The 19,757-nt window shown below is 35.2% G+C and overlaps 2 protein-coding genes across 3 annotated transcripts; both read left to right on the forward strand.

Annotated features, from left to right (window-relative positions):
* The first annotated feature begins 467 nt into the window (after positions 1–467).
* Positions 468–3,984, forward strand: LOC130733951 (thaumatin-like protein). Its single transcript, XM_057586241.1, has 2 exons — positions 468–674; positions 2,986–3,984. Exons 1-2 carry the CDS (start codon positions 602–604, stop codon positions 3,657–3,659), a joined length of 747 nt encoding a protein of 248 aa, XP_057442224.1. The 5' UTR covers positions 468–601; the 3' UTR covers positions 3,660–3,984.
* A 2,064-nt stretch (positions 3,985–6,048) lies between these two features.
* Positions 6,049–14,411, forward strand: LOC130733953 (ubiquitin-activating enzyme E1 1-like). Of its 2 annotated transcripts, none has more exons than XM_057586243.1 (7): positions 6,049–6,207; positions 6,469–6,878; positions 7,539–7,756; positions 10,408–11,202; positions 11,820–12,688; positions 12,798–13,230; positions 13,655–14,411. In XM_057586243.1, the coding sequence occupies exons 2-7, from the start codon at positions 6,479–6,481 to the stop codon at positions 14,249–14,251; spliced, it is 3,312 nt and encodes a 1,103-aa protein (XP_057442226.1). In that variant the 5' UTR covers positions 6,049–6,207; positions 6,469–6,478; the 3' UTR covers positions 14,252–14,411. The 2 variants fall into 2 exon arrangements, with proteins under 2 accessions (XP_057442226.1, XP_057442225.1); XM_057586242.1 differs by having other exon boundaries at positions 6,051–6,207; positions 6,472–6,878.
* Positions 14,412–19,757: the final 5,346 nt, after the last annotated feature.

Here is a 19,757-nt window from a genome sequence, read left to right on the forward strand (position 1 = left end):
AGTGACATATTTATGCCCATTTGTGTTACATTAAACTCATCTGTGTAATCATTAAGAATAAAGAAATCTTAAGCTACAAGGCTGAAAAAAGTTGAGGTCTTAGTTATATTGTACTGCATGGCTTTCCTTATTTTAATATAGAAGCATATATGGCTGATGTTGTAAAACATAAATTGTAAGGCAGCCCTGTACTATTAAAATTTTTCTAATGGAAAAGAATGTTATTTTGTTGAAGTTTATGATAAGAACAGACTCTAATCAAACTTAAAGTTCATATCACATGGTACTTTTCTTTTTCTGGCTAAAGATGATGCAAGTTGCCTATTAATAGCAAACCAAACCCCTCAAAGATAACATTCCATTTATTTTAATAGCAATATTTTAATCATTTTAGTAAAACAGTTTAGTGGAAAAGAAATCTGCAGCTGGAAGCAATGCATATATGCTCCTAGTCCTAGGTTGAAAGTGATTAGATAAAATAAAGGCAAAAGCTTAATGAGGGTGATGGAAGAAGCCTCCCACGCAGTGTTCACTCGTGCCTATATAGGTAGCATCACCTCTTGAACTGTTATTCACCCTGCAAATTCAGCTGAAACAATCAATGGCAAGAGCTTCATCCATTCTTAAACCCGTTCTTTTCTACCTGGTTGCTTTTTGCTCCATCATGCAAATAGGTAATACCATTTCCTCTTCTTCCTGCTCTCATTGATATTTGTTTTCTTTATAATGAATGTCCATCACAGAAAGAACTTTTAATATACTTGGTATAATAGCACTCTCTTTACTTACTCCACATAATTCAACATAAGTCATGTCAACTGTGTATGTTTGTCTCCAACTTCAGTTATCACATTCATTATTTTCATCACTGACTACTATTTCTGGATAATTGCTGTCATAATTTGTGCACTGAAGCTTCAAATCAAGAATATATATAATGATTAAAATAGGAGACTTAGTAGTAGCATATTAACTTAGTAACTAATATGTATATGTGGGATCAAGAAACCTGTACTCCTTTTTAATATAATCCATTGCTTATCAAAAAAAAAACCTGTACTCAAATAATGTTTTAATTTTCTGTTCCACCAATGAAATTCCACCATTTCAATTAAAAAAATACAGTAATGGGGCAGTATGGTAGTTTTTATATGATATGTCAAAATTTTATAGGTAATATTATGAAATTTAATTATAAAATATCACAATTAATAATGTTTACTGCAGAAGTTAATGTATTTAGTTTCATGCAAAATTGATTATGGGACTAAGATCAAAACTCTAAGTTAATTGTAAAACAGAATTATTTTCTAAGTGTGTGTTTGGATTAATGTTGTTAGAATTGATTTTCAACAGAAATGATTTGGTAAAATTAATTAAAGCAAAAGTGAGTTGGAATTGAAGTGATATATGTTTAAATACGTTTATGAAAAAAAAAAGGCTTAAATAAGTTTTTGGTCCCTAACCTTTACCAAATGCTTGGTTTTCGTCCCTCGCCGGAGCAAAGGTGGGTTTTAGTCCCTAACCTTTGCAACAAGATTTGGTTTTCATCCTTCCGGAGCTCTGGGTCAACGCCGGAGCTCCGGTGGCCCATGTGGCAATGCCACATGGGATTAACGAGGCCAGGTGGCCTTTTTTTGTCCATTTTGTTAAAAAAAAATATAAACCCAGAAAACAATGAATCTTCATCTTCTTCAATTATCTTCTTCATAATCTTCATCTTAAAATCCAGAAAATAAAACATTAACACCACTATTCATAAAATCCCCAAATTAAAAACCCTACTCCCCAAATTAAAAATCCCTAAATTAAAACATCAAGCCACCATTTTCACTAGAAACCTATTTCCAAAACATCCAGCCCTGACTTTCTCCTCTTCCTCCACCTATACAGCTCAGCGCGCTCTTCTCCCTCTCCCTCTGGTTCTCGAATTCCACTTGTATCCACCTCTATATCTCCTTCGATCTGGGTTTTCATGGGTTATCCTTTTCGATCCCAGATCGAGGGAAAGTGCGAGAACCCAGATCTTTGCTCAATGGTGGAACTCGCGGGAGGTAGCGGCAGAGATGGAGAAGACGACGCGGCGCAGAGACGACTCGATGATGGTGGTGGTTCTTCAGCGACTCAGATCCAAGAGAGGGAAAGCTAGGTTTGGGTTTCTGGGGAAAGAGTGAGAATGAGGGTTTTCTGGGTTTTTGGTTTAGATCTGAGTTTTCATGAGTTTCTTCATTTGAAAGCTCCCATCTTTATCTTGATCTGAGATAGCATATAAGAATTTTGAAACATGCTAAGAGTAAACTCGATTCTAACTGAAATTGAACACTTAAAACTAGAATTCCCATTTTAATATTTACATGATTTGTGTAAATGGAGTTATGGATGATTTGTGTAAATGGAATTATAGATGGCATACAGAAGCTGAAGCTGGCAACAAATTGGTAGGATGTATGGTTTTCTTGTGAGAATTCCTACATTTTTATTTAATTACTGAGTTATTTTCCATTTTTTTAATAAAAATAAAAATTAACACCTGGCCTCATTAATCTCATGTGGCATTGCCACATGGGCCACCGGAGCTCCGGCGTTGACCTAGAGCTCCGGAGGGATGAAAACCAAATTTTGTGGCAAAGGTTAGGGACTAAAACCCACCTTTGCTCCGGCGAGGGACTAAAACCAAGCATTTGGTAAAGTTTAAGGACCAAAAACTTATTTAAGCCAAAAAAAATGATGTGTGTAAGGTAATATTGTGAAATCCGGTTATGAAACATCACCATTGATTATGTCATTGTCTACCGCATAAATCACTCTCTCTAGCTTCTCGTAGAATTGATTTTGAGACTAAAATAAATTTTCAAAGTCAATTGTCAAACATCAATATAATTAACCCCCCTAAAAGTGATTTTGTTGGATGATAATTAATTCTAACTCTGCTAAACCTGGAACAAAATACAAACTAAAAACGTATCTCTTGTTTGTTTGTTGCAGATGGGGCACAGCTTATTATAGTGAACAACTGTGGGGAAAGTGTATGGCCAGGGATACTAGGTGGAGCAGGGCAGCAAACTCCAAAAGATGGAGGAATTCACCTTGGCAGTGGAGACCAAGCAGTGCTAGACTTCCCAGAAAAATGGTCAGGAAGAATCTGGGGCAGGCAAGGCTGCACCTTTGACACCAATGGAAATGGCCACTGCCTCACTGGTGACTGCAATGGGAAACTCCAATGCAGAGGCCAAGGAGGAGCCCCACCAGCAACAGTAGTTGAAATGACACTTGGAACCTCCTCATCTCCACTGCACTTCTATGATGTGAGCTTGGTGGATGGATTCAACTTGCCTGTTTCCATGAAGCCTGTTGGAGGTGGGATTGGGTGTGGTGTGGCTTCATGTGAGGTGGATTTGAATGTTTGTTGCCCTTCTGCACTAGAAGTGAAGAGGAATGGGAAAGTTGTGGGGTGTAAGAGTGCTTGTTTGGCCATGCAATCTGCTAGGTATTGTTGCACTGGGAGATATTCTGACCCTAAAACGTGCAAGCCTACACTTTTTGCACATCTGTTTAAGGCTATTTGTCCTAAGGCTTATAGTTATGCTTATGATGACATTAGCAGTCTTAACAGATGCAGGGCTTCAAGGTATGTAATCACTTTCTGCCCTCCGCCATAGTAACTGGCCGAGGTTGAGGTCGCGATTGCATAATTTGCAGACAAATGTGTTGATGCAGCTACAATTGCAATCGCGATACCGATAGTAGTGCAGAAACTCCAAAATCTTGTAGGTTGCGACCGCATTTGGGGTTGACATTGGTCATAGGTATAAGGATGTAAAAGTGAAATAGAAGCTTTTGTCATAAAAATGCAAAGACTATCTTATTAGTCATTAGTAAAGACCTGTTTTCTAGATAGTTTAGTATTTTCCCCTGTATTTAATTGTCATAAGTTTTTTTTTTGAAGTCTTTTCTTATTCATTTTGAATAGTAATTTTTCTTTCACAGGAAGATAGCTCAAAACCACCCTATTGATAGATGGAAATATGGTACTAAACATGATTTTACGTTTTTGCTCTACTTTGATGATGATGATTTGCTATTTATGCTGTTTAAATTAGGGTGCATTTTGGAGTAACAACTTAATTACGCGCTTATGCTAATAATCAATTATTAATAAAGTAATTTAAAACTTATTGAAATAAGTTGAAAATAAGTTGTGGATAAGCCTAAACTTTTATTCATTAGCTAATTTGAACCGCTTATGAAAATAAGTTCAAAACAATAGATAAGACATAATCTATTTATACAAGCTCTTCAAACTCTTGCATAAGCGCTAATACTATAAGATAAGCTCAAATAAACTCTTTCAAACGAGACCTTAGTTTACTCAGGAATAAGTATTTGCAAACTAGGAATTTTACTTGTACGAGTATTGGAGTTGTTGTGTGACCCAGATTAATAGTCTGTGTTTGGTTTACTGGTAGAAAATATGAAAATGCGAAAATAGTTCAAAAGGGTCTCTATTTTTCCCTTTTTCATATTTTTTTTATACCGCCTCATTCTCATTCTCACCACTCTCACTTTCCCTCTCTTCTAGCTCTTCCTCTTCGGCTGCAACCACTGCGCAACCTTCAGAACCGCCGCACAACCATCGAAGCTCTGTTAATAGTCGAATGAAGTGGCAATCGAAGCCTCCTACTCCTCCTCCTTATACATCTTCTTCAACCTAGCAACCTTCAACCCAACACCATAGCCAAACCCAACCACCATCGAGCCATTGTCTTAAGTCTTTCTCTTATGAGATGTAACCTAGATCGAGAGAATGATCAAAACATATCCTACAAAAGAATCTCCATTTCCCAACTTAAAAACAAACCCATCTCTGATCACCTTCTTAGCTTTGTTGATGACTTGCCAAATTATTGAAACATTCACCTTCGACAAACTAAGAAATTGGCCCCTTACATCTTATTCGCCTTTTAACAAAGTAACCCATGGTTTATCGTCACCTTGCATCATTTTCCATACATTCTTCCTAAGGAGAGTGGCATTATGATCCATAGTCTTTCGAAGGCTTAGCCCCCAAAACTTCTTAGGTTGGACCACCTTGTCCCAATTCACAAGGTGGATTCTCTTACTCGCGTCACTTTCCACACAAATATACAGATGGCTGCATCCATAAATGTTGCATAAAATAGGAAGACATATAGACTAGAGCGCATTTAGCAAGAGTATCACTCCTTGCACTACTCAGGATTTTATTCTTCCAAGAAGCAGCCCTTGAATTGATCTTGTCAAAAATAAACTGAAAATCCCTCTTGGGGGCTCGGTGCTAAAAATAGGGAAACCAAGATACTTACCAATGTCCGAAGAGAATTGCACATCAATAATGCCTGCCACTCTGCCAGCCTATCCATCAACACCCTACTAATATTCTCATAGCTTTGGACTTTGCCTCATTACCCTCAACCAATAAGCTTTGGAAAAATTATAACATACACACCACCTTTTCTTTTTCTCTGTCAATGTGATATTGATAGAATAATTAAATGAGTCCTTAAACATAAAACCTCAAGGCGTTAGATATCCGTTCAACATACACGTTAAGCGATGATTTTCAATCTTCACTAAATAAGAAGAGTAAAAAAATTGTTTCCCATAAAATCACAAATTTTGTGGTGCTCCAAACCGCAAGGTTATAGTTTTATTTTATTTTTAAATACATTATAAATTAAGGACGTCAGAAACCGTCACAATCTACATATGTCATAATCTGCATATGTCGGATGAGTGTCGTTGCATTCCATATGTCCACCAAACATTAGCGTAATTAAATACGCTTTTGAGTTTTCATTAAGTTAAACTTGTTCCTATAAACTTTTATTTCTCCATTTATGAGCTAAAATTTGTAAAATCACTTTAATGTTATCATAAATGAAGAAACCAACTAACACCAAAAAATGTAGCCAAGTCAAGTGAAGTTAAAATGGAAAATGGAAAGCCGATGTCTACAAGAAAAAGAAGAACAAAGTATTGTAAATCCATTAATACCCTCTTTCTTTGATACTATTTGAGTATTCTTCTACATCAAACCCTCTTTCACTCTTGTTCCCATTCTCAGTTGAAAAAGAAAAAGAGAAAGAAAAAGCTCACTCTCATTTTCCTTCATTTTCTCACCTCCCAAACAAGATTCCATTCCTTCCTTCCTCTCCCAACTCCCAATCGGTACGTTCCCTGCTCCTCATTCTTCCAGATTCATCTATCTATCTCCTCATCTTCTTTCTTCAATTCTCTGCACTCGAATCACTTCACAGTTAGGGTTTTCAATTTTTCAAGATTTTCACAAAATTTTCAATCGTCTTCGATCATTTCTTTGCTTAATTGATGTCAGATCATGGTTTTTTCTTCTAACGTGTTTGATTTTGCTTCTGGTTTCGCTTTTTCCCTGATAATCTTCGCGATGGTGCGGTTTCGTCGCGTTTTCAGCAGGCACTATATGCTTCCAAGCAAGCGAGCTAGTGAAGGAGGAGTGGTTGTAGAAGAAGAGAGGGATACCACCACCACCACCACCGCCGCCACCACTTCTGCTGCTGCGGCGTCGTTTCACAAGAAGACTCGGATCGGCTGCTTTTCTACTTGCTCGCGTGAATCGGCGTTCAACGAGAGCGACCGGAGCTTCAGCAACAGCGGCGGCGGGAACAGCAACGGTATAGGCAGCAGCGGGAACACGATTGGAGGTGCGTCGTCGGAGATGGCTCTGGGTGATTCCAATCCGATGGAGATTGACGAGGATCTTCACAGCCGTCAGCTCGCTGTGTACGGCCGCGAGACAATGAGGAGGCTCTTTGCGTCTAACGTTCTAGTTTCAGGGATGCGGGGTCTTGGTGTCGAGATCGGTAATTGGTTTTTCCAACACACTCTTTTAGCTAACTGCTTTGTAATTGTTTTCAAGATGGTTTGTCTGTGCTTAAATCTTTGGGGTTTATCAGAGATTGATTGAAGGTTCAGGGGTCATGCACGCATCGAATCCTAATATGATTTGGATTTGGTGATACAGGACATGAAGTACTTGCAATGGTTTCGCTTTCTTTATTTAGCTGGATCTTTCGTCTCGGTTTGATAGATGAATATTGTTCGTTAGTATTATTAGCTTGACTGATATTTGGGTTCTTGGTCTCTTCTGTCAGCTGAAAAATGAAGCTACTAGGGTCATACAATTTATGATGTTATGATATGTTGTTTGTGCTAATTAAGTGCTCTGTGAACTATTACTAGTTGCTGACATTCGGCGTTACTAGCTTTATATCGTTAACTTAAAAGTATTAATTTGCTGTACACTTATTGGCTGAGTTTAAAGAGTCATTGAAGGTTATTTTGGGTATGTCCTGTTCAATTTAGACTAAGTAATCAAAGGAATTTATAAATATGTTATGCAATTTGAACCATTTTGTATAATTGGTCTTTTATTTTTAATGGTTTGGGGATATTGTTTTGAAATGCCAGCTCTTTGATATTGATCATTCCTTTTGCATTCTTATAACGTTTGCTACCTGCAGCAAAGAATCTTGTTCTTGCTGGTGTCAAATCTGTAACCTTGCACGATGAAGGGACAGTGGAATTATGGGATTTGTCCAGTAATTTCGTGTTTGCTGAGGATGATCTCGGTAAGAACAGGGCAGTGGCTTCTGTCAGTAAGTTGCAGGAACTCAACAATGCTGTGCTTGTACTAAGCTTGGCAACTGAGCTGACAAAAGAACAACTTTCCAATTTTCAGGTATTTCCAATCTTGCTCTCATCTCCAACAGTTTCTGTTGAATGCTATATATCAAGTGATTATAATGTACTTTGGCTTGTTTGATGTCCATGGAACTGGGGGAGATGATTTTGTTTTTGCATGCCTTGATAGTGAAAGTATGACTTGTAATCTTGTATTGCTACATGCATTCCGATGTCATCTGTTTCAAACTACTTGGTGATTGGTAATGTGTACATAATAATATGCCACTGCAAAAATGAAATAAGATTATGGGGGCAGTTACAGTAAATGCAGAGTCAGTGGTTCACATGATTTACATGCTATATTGCTACCACACCTTTATCTGACTTCACAATTGCGTAAGTTATTTGCTGATGTCTTGGTTGTACTTTCTAACTGTAATGAAATACTTGAGTATTTGCTCCTGACGTTATTTTTCATACTTTGGTGCTAGCTGACATGCCACTTATCATCCATTAAGGAATAATGTTTTAATTCTTGGTCTTGGGTATATAATTTGTTAAACAATTTTTTTTATGGTACTTATGCATGTCCAATGTCCATCAATTTTGGAAAGTCAGAATAGCTGCAAACAGGGTCACACCTATGTTTTACCATTATTCTTGTTGAAGTTATAGCTTTTAGATAAGGAAGTATGGAATTTGAATTATAGTTATGACTTGATTGTGATTTGGGGATATAATACAAAAGAAAAATATGTTATTAATACTAAACTCATAATTCTAATAAAATATGGAAATAAATCATGACCATTACCAGACTTGTATTAGAAGGAAACAAATCAAGCAATACAAAGAAATATGGAAGCAAATCTTAAGAGATAATCTAAATACCGTAAGATAGGATCTTTGATTATTTTTTATATAATCTAACACTCCCCTTCTGGCTGAAGTGGACTAAGCTTTAAGCTTGTCATTACTTATACATCCTTTAGATAATTTACAAGCAATATTATTTTAAACTGTACATTCATGGGGCTGGGGCAGGATGATTATCTAGGAATGGGCGAGGTCAGGATGATTTTGCTAGGATTGTTGCATGGGTTGAGATAGTCACTGGGTCAGACCGATTTCTCCGGGTTAGCTGCGAGGCCAGACTGATATTTCTTGATATAGCCGTGGGGTCAGGATGACAGAGAAAAAGAGCTCCAAACAGCCAGCATGTTTGGGCGACTGGACTCGGGCAAAGCAAGAACACCAAGCGAGAGAAAAAACATATTCCTCGTCCATAGATTGGCTCGAGGCTCACTGGGCGAAAGTGGGTTCAGCATGGAGAGTCATTGAAGAGTTTTTCTGACCGTGGCAAGCAGCTGTCAGGAAATAGTTTTAAAAAGATCTGAAAAATTGTTTGGTGTTGGTGCTTGTGGTTAGAGATTCATGCTGGTTAGATATTTTCAGAACGAAGTGCTGATCCACTTATACTCGCTAGGGGTTACTCTATGTTGACGGCTAGGCCAAAGCAAACAAGATCCAAACAAGATCCATGTTTACATTTGATGAGCCGGACTGGTAGCGTGACTAGCCACATAGAGTAGGGATACCTTGAGGATTTGGTTGAGCGCGCTAGCGTTAGCCGTAGCTTCTTCTGCACTTGCCTAGCCTAGCCTTCTGGAAAGGAAAATTTAAGATGATATAGGGGCATATAGGGTACTAGTTCTTCAATCATATCTGCACAAAATTCTGCCTTAACAATTGAAAACTTGGGAGATAGTGACATTGTTAAAGTAGTCTCGAAGTCTAAGGAACTCAGCAGCAGAATAGTGACCGGGTAGGACACGGAGGATGATACGTCTCTAATGCTATTGAGGTTATATATTTGCAGGCTAGGAAGGAGGGAAGAGAGAATAAAAAATTTGAATTATGATTATGGTTTAATTCTGCGTTAGTGATCTGACAATTTATTCATACTTCATTCCTATTTCTTATTAAATTTTGAAAACTAATAATAAGTACTAGACTCTCATTCCTACTTACTTAAATAAGGAAACAAATCGAGATAATTGAATTTTTTTTGATATATTCTGACAGTTTGGGATCCCTATTTTTTGCTGCTATACAATTTAGATAGAGACCCATTTTCTTGTAATTTTTTATGTTCATAGATAGGTTTTTGTGCTTAATTATAATGAAACAGAGGTATGTGATTTTTAAGGCTTGTGGTAGTTGCTATATTACATGTTCTGTTGTATGTATAAAGATAATAATGTGATCTAAAACAACTAATTACATGTGTTACCGTATTATTAGTTAGCACTGTCTATCAACAAAAACTAATTTCGATATTCTTTTTGTAGTTATATATTTTTGGTAAGATGTAAAATGAAATAATAATTACTTTATTTTGTTGATCAGTTAACAAAGCAGTGTGAGAGGAGCATATTTTAATTTCTTGGCAATTTATGTATGCTGAACTGATATAATACTCAGATTGTGAATGACTATTAGTTAGGACCTGTTTGGATGCAAACCAAAGAACACTTATTGAAGCTTATCTAGTGTTTTTTCTAGTAGATAAGCTCTAATAAGTCTGTATCCAATCGGGCTCTTAATGGTGTAACTTAATGTGAACTTTGCCTGCTTTTGTAACCATGATTCCATTTGTAGTGACTTCTGGATAAATTTACATTTGTTTATTTTACTGTTTTGTAGGCTGTTGTTTTCACTGAAATCAGTCTTGAGAAAGCCATTGAGTTCAATGATTACTGCCGTAGTCACCAGCCTTCTATTGCTTTTATTAAAACTGAAGTTAGAGGCCTTTTTGGTTCAGTCTTTTGTGATTTTGGGCCTGAGTTCACTGTTGTTGACGTTGATGGAGAGGAACCCCATACTGGTATAATTGCATCTATCAGCAATGACAATCCTGCTCTAGTATCTTGTGTTGATGATGAGAGGCTTGAGTTTCAGGATGGCGATCTTGTTGTATTTTCTGAAGTTCATGGTATGAAAGAGTTGAATGATGGAAAGCCAAGAAAGATTAAAAATGCTAGAGCATATTCATTTACTCTTGAAGAAGACACCACAAATTATGGTACCTTTGAAAAAGGTGGCATTGTGACACAGGTAAAACAACCAAAGGTTTTGAACTTCAAACCACTCAGGGAAGCACTCAGTGATCCAGGTGATTTTCTTCTAAGTGATTTTTCTAAGTTTGATCGCCCACCTCTCCTGCATTTAGCATTCCAGGCTTTGGATCAGTTCATTTCTGAGATAGGTCGCTTCCCTGTTGCTGGTTCTGAGGATGATGCACAGAAACTTATTTCTATTGCCAGTAATATTAATGGAAACTCAGGTGACGGAAGGTTGGAAGATGTGAATCCACAACTTTTACGGCAATTTGCCTTTGGTGCTAGGGCGGTATTGAACCCTATGGCTGCTATGTTTGGTGGCATTGTAGGACAAGAGGTCATGAAGGCTTGCTCAGGAAAATTTCATCCACTTTTTCAGGTAAGTAATATTTTTGTTGTTCATTGTTCTGTACTCTGGTATTCTGAATTGTTTGTTCACTTTTCTGCTTCATAGTGTAAGCATAATTACCAATACTATACCTGATCTTAAATCTTCCAAAAAAGAAAAAAGAGTCTTCCCACCATTTCAGCAAGGGCACTTTGTTGAAGTTGATTCTTCTAAATAAAATTGATCGAGTATCACTTGATTGTTTGGACTCTACTGTCTTTTTTAATCTTTGTGATTCACCCTGCATTCAAGTATTGCATGGTACCCTTTCTCTGTTTGCAACTCCCTAAAATTTATGTAAAATAATCCCATTCCTTGTGGCAATATCCTACCCTTTCTAGCTCTGAAAATGTTCATGCCTTGGCATTCTAGTATGTGTATATTAGTACCATGATTTGACCAGATGGGTGTTACTTATTTTCTAACACACCCAAGATATATTGGTTTGCTTATAAAAATAATGAGAGTCTACTGGCAAATATGTTGTTCATGTTTCAATTTGTCTCTCCTCCTTTTTATTATAATTTGTTTTTTTTAATTACAATACTTGTTCTGATTGTTTTTGTGGTTATTGTTTAACTTCTGTTCCTGTCTTCTGACCTGTGCAGTTTTTCTACTTCGACTCCGTGGAATCGCTTCCTACAGAACCATTGGATCCTAATGATTTAAAACCAATAAATAGTCGTTATGATGCACAGATTTCTGTTTTCGGACAAAAGTTACAGAAGAAATTAGAGGATGCTATAGTGTTCGTTGTTGGATCTGGTGCATTGGGATGTGAGTTTTTAAAGAATCTTGCCCTAATGGGAGTTTCTTGTGGTAGCCAGGGGAAGCTGACAATTACTGATGATGATGTCATTGAAAAGAGTAACCTGAGCAGGCAGTTCCTCTTCCGTGATTGGAATATAGGCCAGGCTAAGTCTACAGTTGCTGCCTCAGCTGCGGCAGCTATAAATCCTCGTCTGAATATTGAAGCTCTGCAAAATCGTGTCGGCCCTGAAACTGAAAATGTGTTTCATGATGCCTTCTGGGAGAATTTGAATGTCGTGATTAATGCACTAGACAATGTGAATGCAAGACTGTATGTTGATCAGAGGTGCTTGTATTTCCAGAAGCCACTTCTTGAATCTGGAACTCTTGGAGCTAAATGCAATACCCAGATGGTCATTCCCCACCTAACAGAAAATTATGGTGCCTCAAGAGATCCACCTGAGAAACAGGCACCAATGTGTACTGTACACTCATTTCCTCACAACATTGACCACTGCCTGACATGGGCTCGATCAGAGTTTGAGGGTTTGCTTGAGAAAACTCCGGCAGAAGTAAATGCATATTTATCTAATCCAAGTGAATATACTAATGGAATGAAGAATGCTGGTGATGCTCAAGCAAGGGATAACTTGGATCGTATTCTGGAGTGCTTGGACAAGGAGAAGTGTGAGACGTTTGAAGATTGTATTACTTGGGCTAGGCTGAAGTATGTTTTTTTTGATAATATATGCTTGTTTATGTGTTCTCCTTTACTAATGTTGTGGGAGCATATTAGTTTTTTCTGTATATCCTACACTAACAATTTTGATTCCCAGGTTTGAAGATTATTTTGCTGACCGAGTGAAGCAATTAACTTACACTTTCCCTGAAGATGCCATGACTAGTACTGGATCTCCTTTCTGGTCTGCACCAAAACGATTCCCTCGTCCACTGCAGTTCTCATCCTCTGATCGTAGTCATCTCCAGTTTTTGATGGCAGCTTCTATACTACGAGCAGAAACATTTGGCATCCCTATCCCTGACTGGGCGAAGAATCCTACAAAGTTGGCTGAAGTTGTTGACAGAGTGATAGTACCGGACTTTCAACCTAAGAAAGATGCAAAAATAGTGACCGACGAGAATGCCACCAGTCTCTCTAGTGCTTCTGTGGATGATGCAGCTGTTATCAATGATCTAATCATCAAGTTAGAGAGCTGCCGATCAAATCTGCCAGCAGGGTTCAGGATGAAACCAATCCAATTTGAAAAGGTATATTTTTCTCTCATCGTTTATTCTGTTAGAATTTTTACCATGATGCTCAAAAAAGCCTTTTGGGGTGTCTTAATTGAATTTGGTAGTTTCAATTGGGAACTTTGGATGTTTGTAACTTGGTGCGAATTGGATTGGCGGGTTCACAGTACATAAACGTTTGCACCAGCACTTAATTTATGAGTTTAACAACTATGCACAAACGATGTAAAAAGGTTTTGCAGAGGCATTCAATCATGATTCACTATTTTTCCATATGATAAATAAATTAAAATAAGAAAATAGAAAAAAATGAAACATGTCAAGATATGAATGGATTTTTGTGTCTTTACGTTGCCAGTCCATATAAATTAGTCTTTAGTTTATTTGTTTTAATTTATTTTTATCAAAAGTTGGATATTGACTTTCTGTTGTAAAATTGCAGGATGACGATACAAACTACCATATGGATCTCATAGCTGGACTTGCCAACATGAGGGCTCGAAATTACAGCGTTCCGGAAGTTGACAAGCTCAAGGCCAAGTTTATTGCTGGACGGATTATTCCAGCAATTGCAACCTCAACTGCCATGGCCACCGGGCTTGTCTGCCTTGAGCTGTACAAAGCTCTGGCTGGAGGGCACAAAGTCGAAGACTACCGAAACACATTTGCCAACTTAGCACTGCCTCTCTTTTCCATGGCTGAGCCAGTTCCACCAAAGATCATCAAGCATCAAGATATGAGTTGGACGGTTTGGGACAGATGGATCATAAGAGAGAATCTCACTCTCAGGGAACTTCTTGACTGGCTGAAGGCAAAAGGTTTGCATGCTTACAGTATTTCATATGGAAGTTGTCTGCTCTTTAATAGCATGTTCCCTCGGCACAAAGAGCGAATGGACAGAAAAGTTGTTGATTTGGCCACTGAAGTGGCCAAGGCGGAAATACCTTCATACCGTCGTCACTTGGATGTTGTTGTGGCCTGTGAGGATGACGAGGATAACGACATTGACATCCCTCAAGTATCCATTTATTTCCGTTAGGTTGTTTTTCATCCAATCAGGTGTGTGAAATTTCTCTTTTAGTAAGACAGAACTTGAGACTTGACTTCACTGTTCCATATTCATAATGGGTGCATTCAACCCGATACTGTTGACCATATCTCAGTTGCATGAATTGAAAAACAATTTTCGTTTCCTTGTATGTTACATCATTTGCTTTTATAGTCATATCATCATATCATTAAACACTTCACTTGATTATGGTATGCATCTCTTCTGCTTCCTATCCCGTGTTTTATGAAAAAACACCATGGGTATTTTCATTCATGTTTTGCTGTTTTGTGGATTATGCAATCTTAAACCAATTATGCACAAATGTGATTGAGTATCGGACATGGTATGTATCCCCATGAACAATGGATTTATTCTTGAAAAATATGAAAGTAGATATGCATAAAAATTTTACAAAAAATAATAAATATGTAATTTCAAATTTCAATTTTAAACATTTTAAGAACATGTTTTTTAGATATTACTTTGTAAAATGTGAAGGTTCGCGGTTGAATGTTGTGGGTTCAAGCTTTGAAGTAAAAATTTAAGAAAAGATTTATGAAGTTACTGAGCATGCATTGTGAAAGATGACAAATGTGCAATAAATTTTTAAGTTCACGAATGTGCTAAAATACATGGTGTGTGGGCATGTGAACCGGATTTTGTACTTGGTGCCTGGTGGTGGTTTGAAAAGCTATTAAGTTGGTACTCATTGTAATTTGAGGCTTCTTGATAGTTTCTCAACATATCGATTGCAATACTGAGACAGGTTTGGATATTATTCGAGATAGTATTTAAACAAGGATTGGATGATTGGAGTTATTGCTGAGGTAGATTTTTAGAAGTCTGACAGTTAAGAAAGGGAAGAAGGTCTGGGGATATTTGCTTTGGATTGATGATTATATATTTATAGGTATGGAAATAAAAATGGTGAAGCTCACAGTACATTCCTATTTCACACAAAACCACCCCTGATGCCAGCCTGTGATAACAGGCTATGGTATAGTGCTAGGCTCATTTTAATCTTCGTCTCTCAAGTGTTGTGACTTGTGATGAAACCGTTTATTTCAAGAGCTTTCGAAGGTGCATCCTCCTATGAGTGACGAGAGAGACATGGAGAGAATAGAAGAGAAATTTAAAAGGTGTAGCAATATATATATATATATATGTGTGTGTGTGTATTTTTTTTTTTGAAAAGAGGTGTAGCAATATATGATAAGAAGAGAATACAGACAAAAAAAAAAGAAATAGTTTATTTTTTGAAAACATAAAAAGAAATAGTTGAAAGGTGGAGAAAATGAATTCTATGAAACTATTAAATGCAAAACATTAGGATGGGTGAGGACAAGCCGTGCCAACAACTCGATCAACAATGGAAAGTTATCTTTTAACTCAAACTCCATGTGATAAAATTACTTGATAAAAAGATAAATGAAGACTTTAAACATTATCTATATACTATTAAAAAAAAAATCGTTATTCAAAACAATTTTACACATGACATTCCAATAATCAATTTCATCCCACCCTCCTCTCTGGCTAATAAGTGTCACAGCCAGAGAGACTCACACAAATTAATTATCCTAAGAGATTTCCCTATAATTTTGTTTGTTTGTCCCCCATTAAATGAAAATTATGAATAAAGTTAATAATGTAATGTTTAAATTTTGTTTGTTTAAAATAATATACATAGATCCGGAAATGTTAATAACGTAATATTTTAAGTTAATATACACAACCTCAATATAATATACATGGTTTATTATATTACGGTTCAAGATTTATTTTAATAGTATTATAGGTTTATTATATTCAAGGTTTTGCAATTAATTATTTATTTCCATCAAAATCCTTTTAAGGAAATTACTTTGTTCTATCTATTTAAGGAAATTACTTTTTGCAATTAATTATTTATTTCCTTTAAATTCCTTAAATAGATCACTAAATTATATTAAGTTTTTTTTTGACAGGGTATATTAAGTTGTATTTACACTCATAAAAGACATTAAATGCTATATTAAATAAATGGTAAATTCGTTTTTTTTTAATCTCATTTGAAATAATTTTTTACATTTTAATGCAATGACAATCTGTTTAAGGAAATTCTTTTTCGAATTTCATTGATTAATTCTAATCAGTTTAATTATAATTGTTGACTACCATCACTTAATTTAATTATGTATCATTGACAATTTTAAACATTTAATTCGTTTACATATTTAAAAAAATCATAATACAACCAAATCCAGGGTAGAACATCATAAGTTGCTGAAACGTTGGCCAATATCTTACAATGCATACTTGGATACGAAACAAAACCGTTTTAAGAATATATTTAGAATAACTTTATGTGATAGAAATATATTTGGTTTCAAAATAAAATTGATTTTAAATATTATATAATATTTTATATCTAATGCTATAAAATTTGCATTCATTTTTTATAATTAAACTGCATTAGTATAAATCAATATCTGAAATCAATGCCCAATTAGTATAGTTTTTATGTGTTGCCAATATTAATGGGATATTACAATTATTATGTATGAAATTAAGTGAAACTTAATTGTAAATTTCAGAACCATTTACAGAAAATTTAATACGATATTTATGGTAGTCTATTGTTACAAATCAGAGATTACTAATTTTAGTTGAAATGTGTTGACCATCAATCATAATTAATGGACAGAATCAATGTAAAAAAATTTAATCAACCCTACCCCTTCCGTATTTTAATTGATTGAATTATGGAAACAATTAAGTGTATCTTTTGATTGGAATAACCTACAATAGCCTTGAACGAGATCAACCCAGTCAAACATATTTTCACTAAAATAATTACATTAATGATTTAATTTTATGTATAATTATGATGATCATTTAACATTAATTGGTTAGGTTTTTTTTAAAAAAATATTGAGTGTTGGGAACTTAAATAAGAAAATTAAATTAAATAAGGAAATCTAATTAAATAACGAAATAAGATTAAATGATAAAAATTAAAACTGTTTAGTTAATTAAGAGTCTTTGATTTTTCTGGTTCTAAATAAAACTGTTTTAATTCCACATATTGTTGTTTTTAATGCTTGACTTTTAAGTCATTTAAATTTAAACTAAGTACCATGAAGTGGAAGATTGAAAATCAACAAAAAAGTCTTCCTCAAATTTGACTTATGACAGGGCTGTTACAAATTACAAATCTGAAATTATTCAAATGAATTGATTTAATTTATTTTCATTAGACCATGTCTTAATTCTCCAAAAATCAATTTCAAATTTGAATGAAAATAACATATTCTATTTGTCTATTTGAGGAATTGTCAAATCGATGACAAATAGAAGTATATACCACATAAATTTCCACAGGTATTCTCCATTCCCCTCCAACACTTATGTCTCCTAGCTCTTGCCACTTTTACTAAGTCTCTAGAACAAATTTTCATCTAATTTAAATATATTTTTCATAATTTTAAATAATTTTAGGATTAAATATATATGAAGTTTTTGTCAAACTTTGCAATTTGTATGATACTCATTGTGATTTATTTTGTTTGGTTGAATGCTCATTTTTTTTTTCGTATCTTAATTCATTAATAATGTCTAAATAATGAGATCAATATTCGTCGTGCAACGCACGAGGTAAAAACGCTAGTTTTACAAATTTTAACAACCGACTCTTCTCATTTAACTTACCAAAACAAAGTGCCCATCCAATGAGAGTGGGAAGCGCATGTGGGGTTAAATATGAATATGATTTTTCATCAAGTTCCCTATTAATACATCATTCAATTTCAGTTCTTAGAAAATACAAAAACCATATGGTTGTCTGAGGAATAATTAAAACCACATTACTTTTATATTTTATAAGGCTTAAAACCGAATAAATTTTTAACAAAGACTAAAACTAAATACTACACATTTTATATAGGCGAAAAGCATAGTTAACCTTAAAAAGGTGTGAAATTAAATAAAACAAAAACAAAATGAAATATTTACTCTTAAAGTATTTAAAATATACATAGTAAAATGAAATAAAATTTATCAAAATGTACACATTCCATTCTATTTTATTTCAAGTCTTCTTTTAATCCTTTTAATCTAAAGGTATAGCATTATTTTCCATGCTTCATCATAAAAATGTTGAAATAATGAAATAATTATATTTCATTCCATTTTGTTCTATATGTGATAGAAATGGGTGTGCGCGTGTGGAATCTTCTTTTAAAGTTCCGAATAGAAAAAGTCGTCATCTACAGTTCGTTTCAAGGTTCTTGGGTTATCAGGAATTGAGTTTCGGCAAACCTCCGAGAATTAAAATCGATCGTTCGTACAGTCCAGAGTTTCGTGTCGAAACACTTGTCATGGAAAGGATAAAGATAAATTCTTATATTCCTATGAAGATTTTTAATTTCGCTTATACAGTGCTCTAGGAGCAGATATAGCCTTTTTCGGACACTCTCGACCTTAGTCGGGTGCGAATATGGCTCGTGCTATCAAACAAAATGACTATAGTGTCACCCTTAAACATACTGTGAATCTAATTATCATATAAATAATATTCATGACTCGCAATAGGGTTCGAGTCAGGAAAATAACATAGAATATAAACACTCAATCATTTAATACAACAGAAATAGATAAATTAACTAGTTATTTATTTCGGGGTCTTACACGCATCTTGGTAGTTCTCAATCTAACCCAGTTGAAAACTCTTCCAACATGAACCTGTGAGATGAGTTAGATCTAGTTCAACTTAGCATCAGATAGAATCGACACTAATTTGTCGGTGAAATTAGCGAAAGTCCTAAACCACCCCTAGTTGATGCTTAACAGACACTAAGTTGACGATGGTTTAAGCATTTGTTGCAACCGACACGAATGGCAGGTCAACCGATGCTAGGTAGCTAGCGTCGGCTGAACTGAAACTGTCGTTAAATGTGATTTAGTATTCACTTGACAATTTGCATTGACTCACTATGTGTCGGTTGAGTCGACAATAGACTCTAAAGAGCGAAAACTAGAGTCTGTGTTAGGTCTGTCACTAATTTTATAATAGAATGAGCATTCTAGATGAGTTAAGGTCTAAATATAAGATACATTGCTAAAATATATTTTTTTAACAGCAAAACAAATTAATAATTTTATTACTAAAAGAGGTAAAACAGTCTCTATTAATTCCAACGAATACAAAAAACAATCATAGGGCTCAATTAAGGCCAGCAAATCCCTACTTTTAAAGTACCCATGTTTTGCCAAAGTATCAACAACGTAGTTCAATTTCCTATAAATATGTCTAACCCTAACATAATTAACCTTTTTACAAAGAATATCAATATCAGTTAATGACTAAGATGTTTTCATCGTCTATTGATGAGTGGATTGCACACCCAACCTACAACGATTAACAATTAATGAGTTATTTTCTATTTTAAACCTTAAAAAAATATTGAATTCTTGGAAGAAGATTAGAGCATTAAGAATTGCTAGTGTAAGACCC

Source organism: Lotus japonicus, chromosome 1 (assembly GCF_012489685.1).
Source record: "Lotus japonicus ecotype B-129 chromosome 1, LjGifu_v1.2".
Taxonomy (NCBI): Eukaryota; Viridiplantae; Streptophyta; class Magnoliopsida; order Fabales; family Fabaceae; genus Lotus; species Lotus japonicus.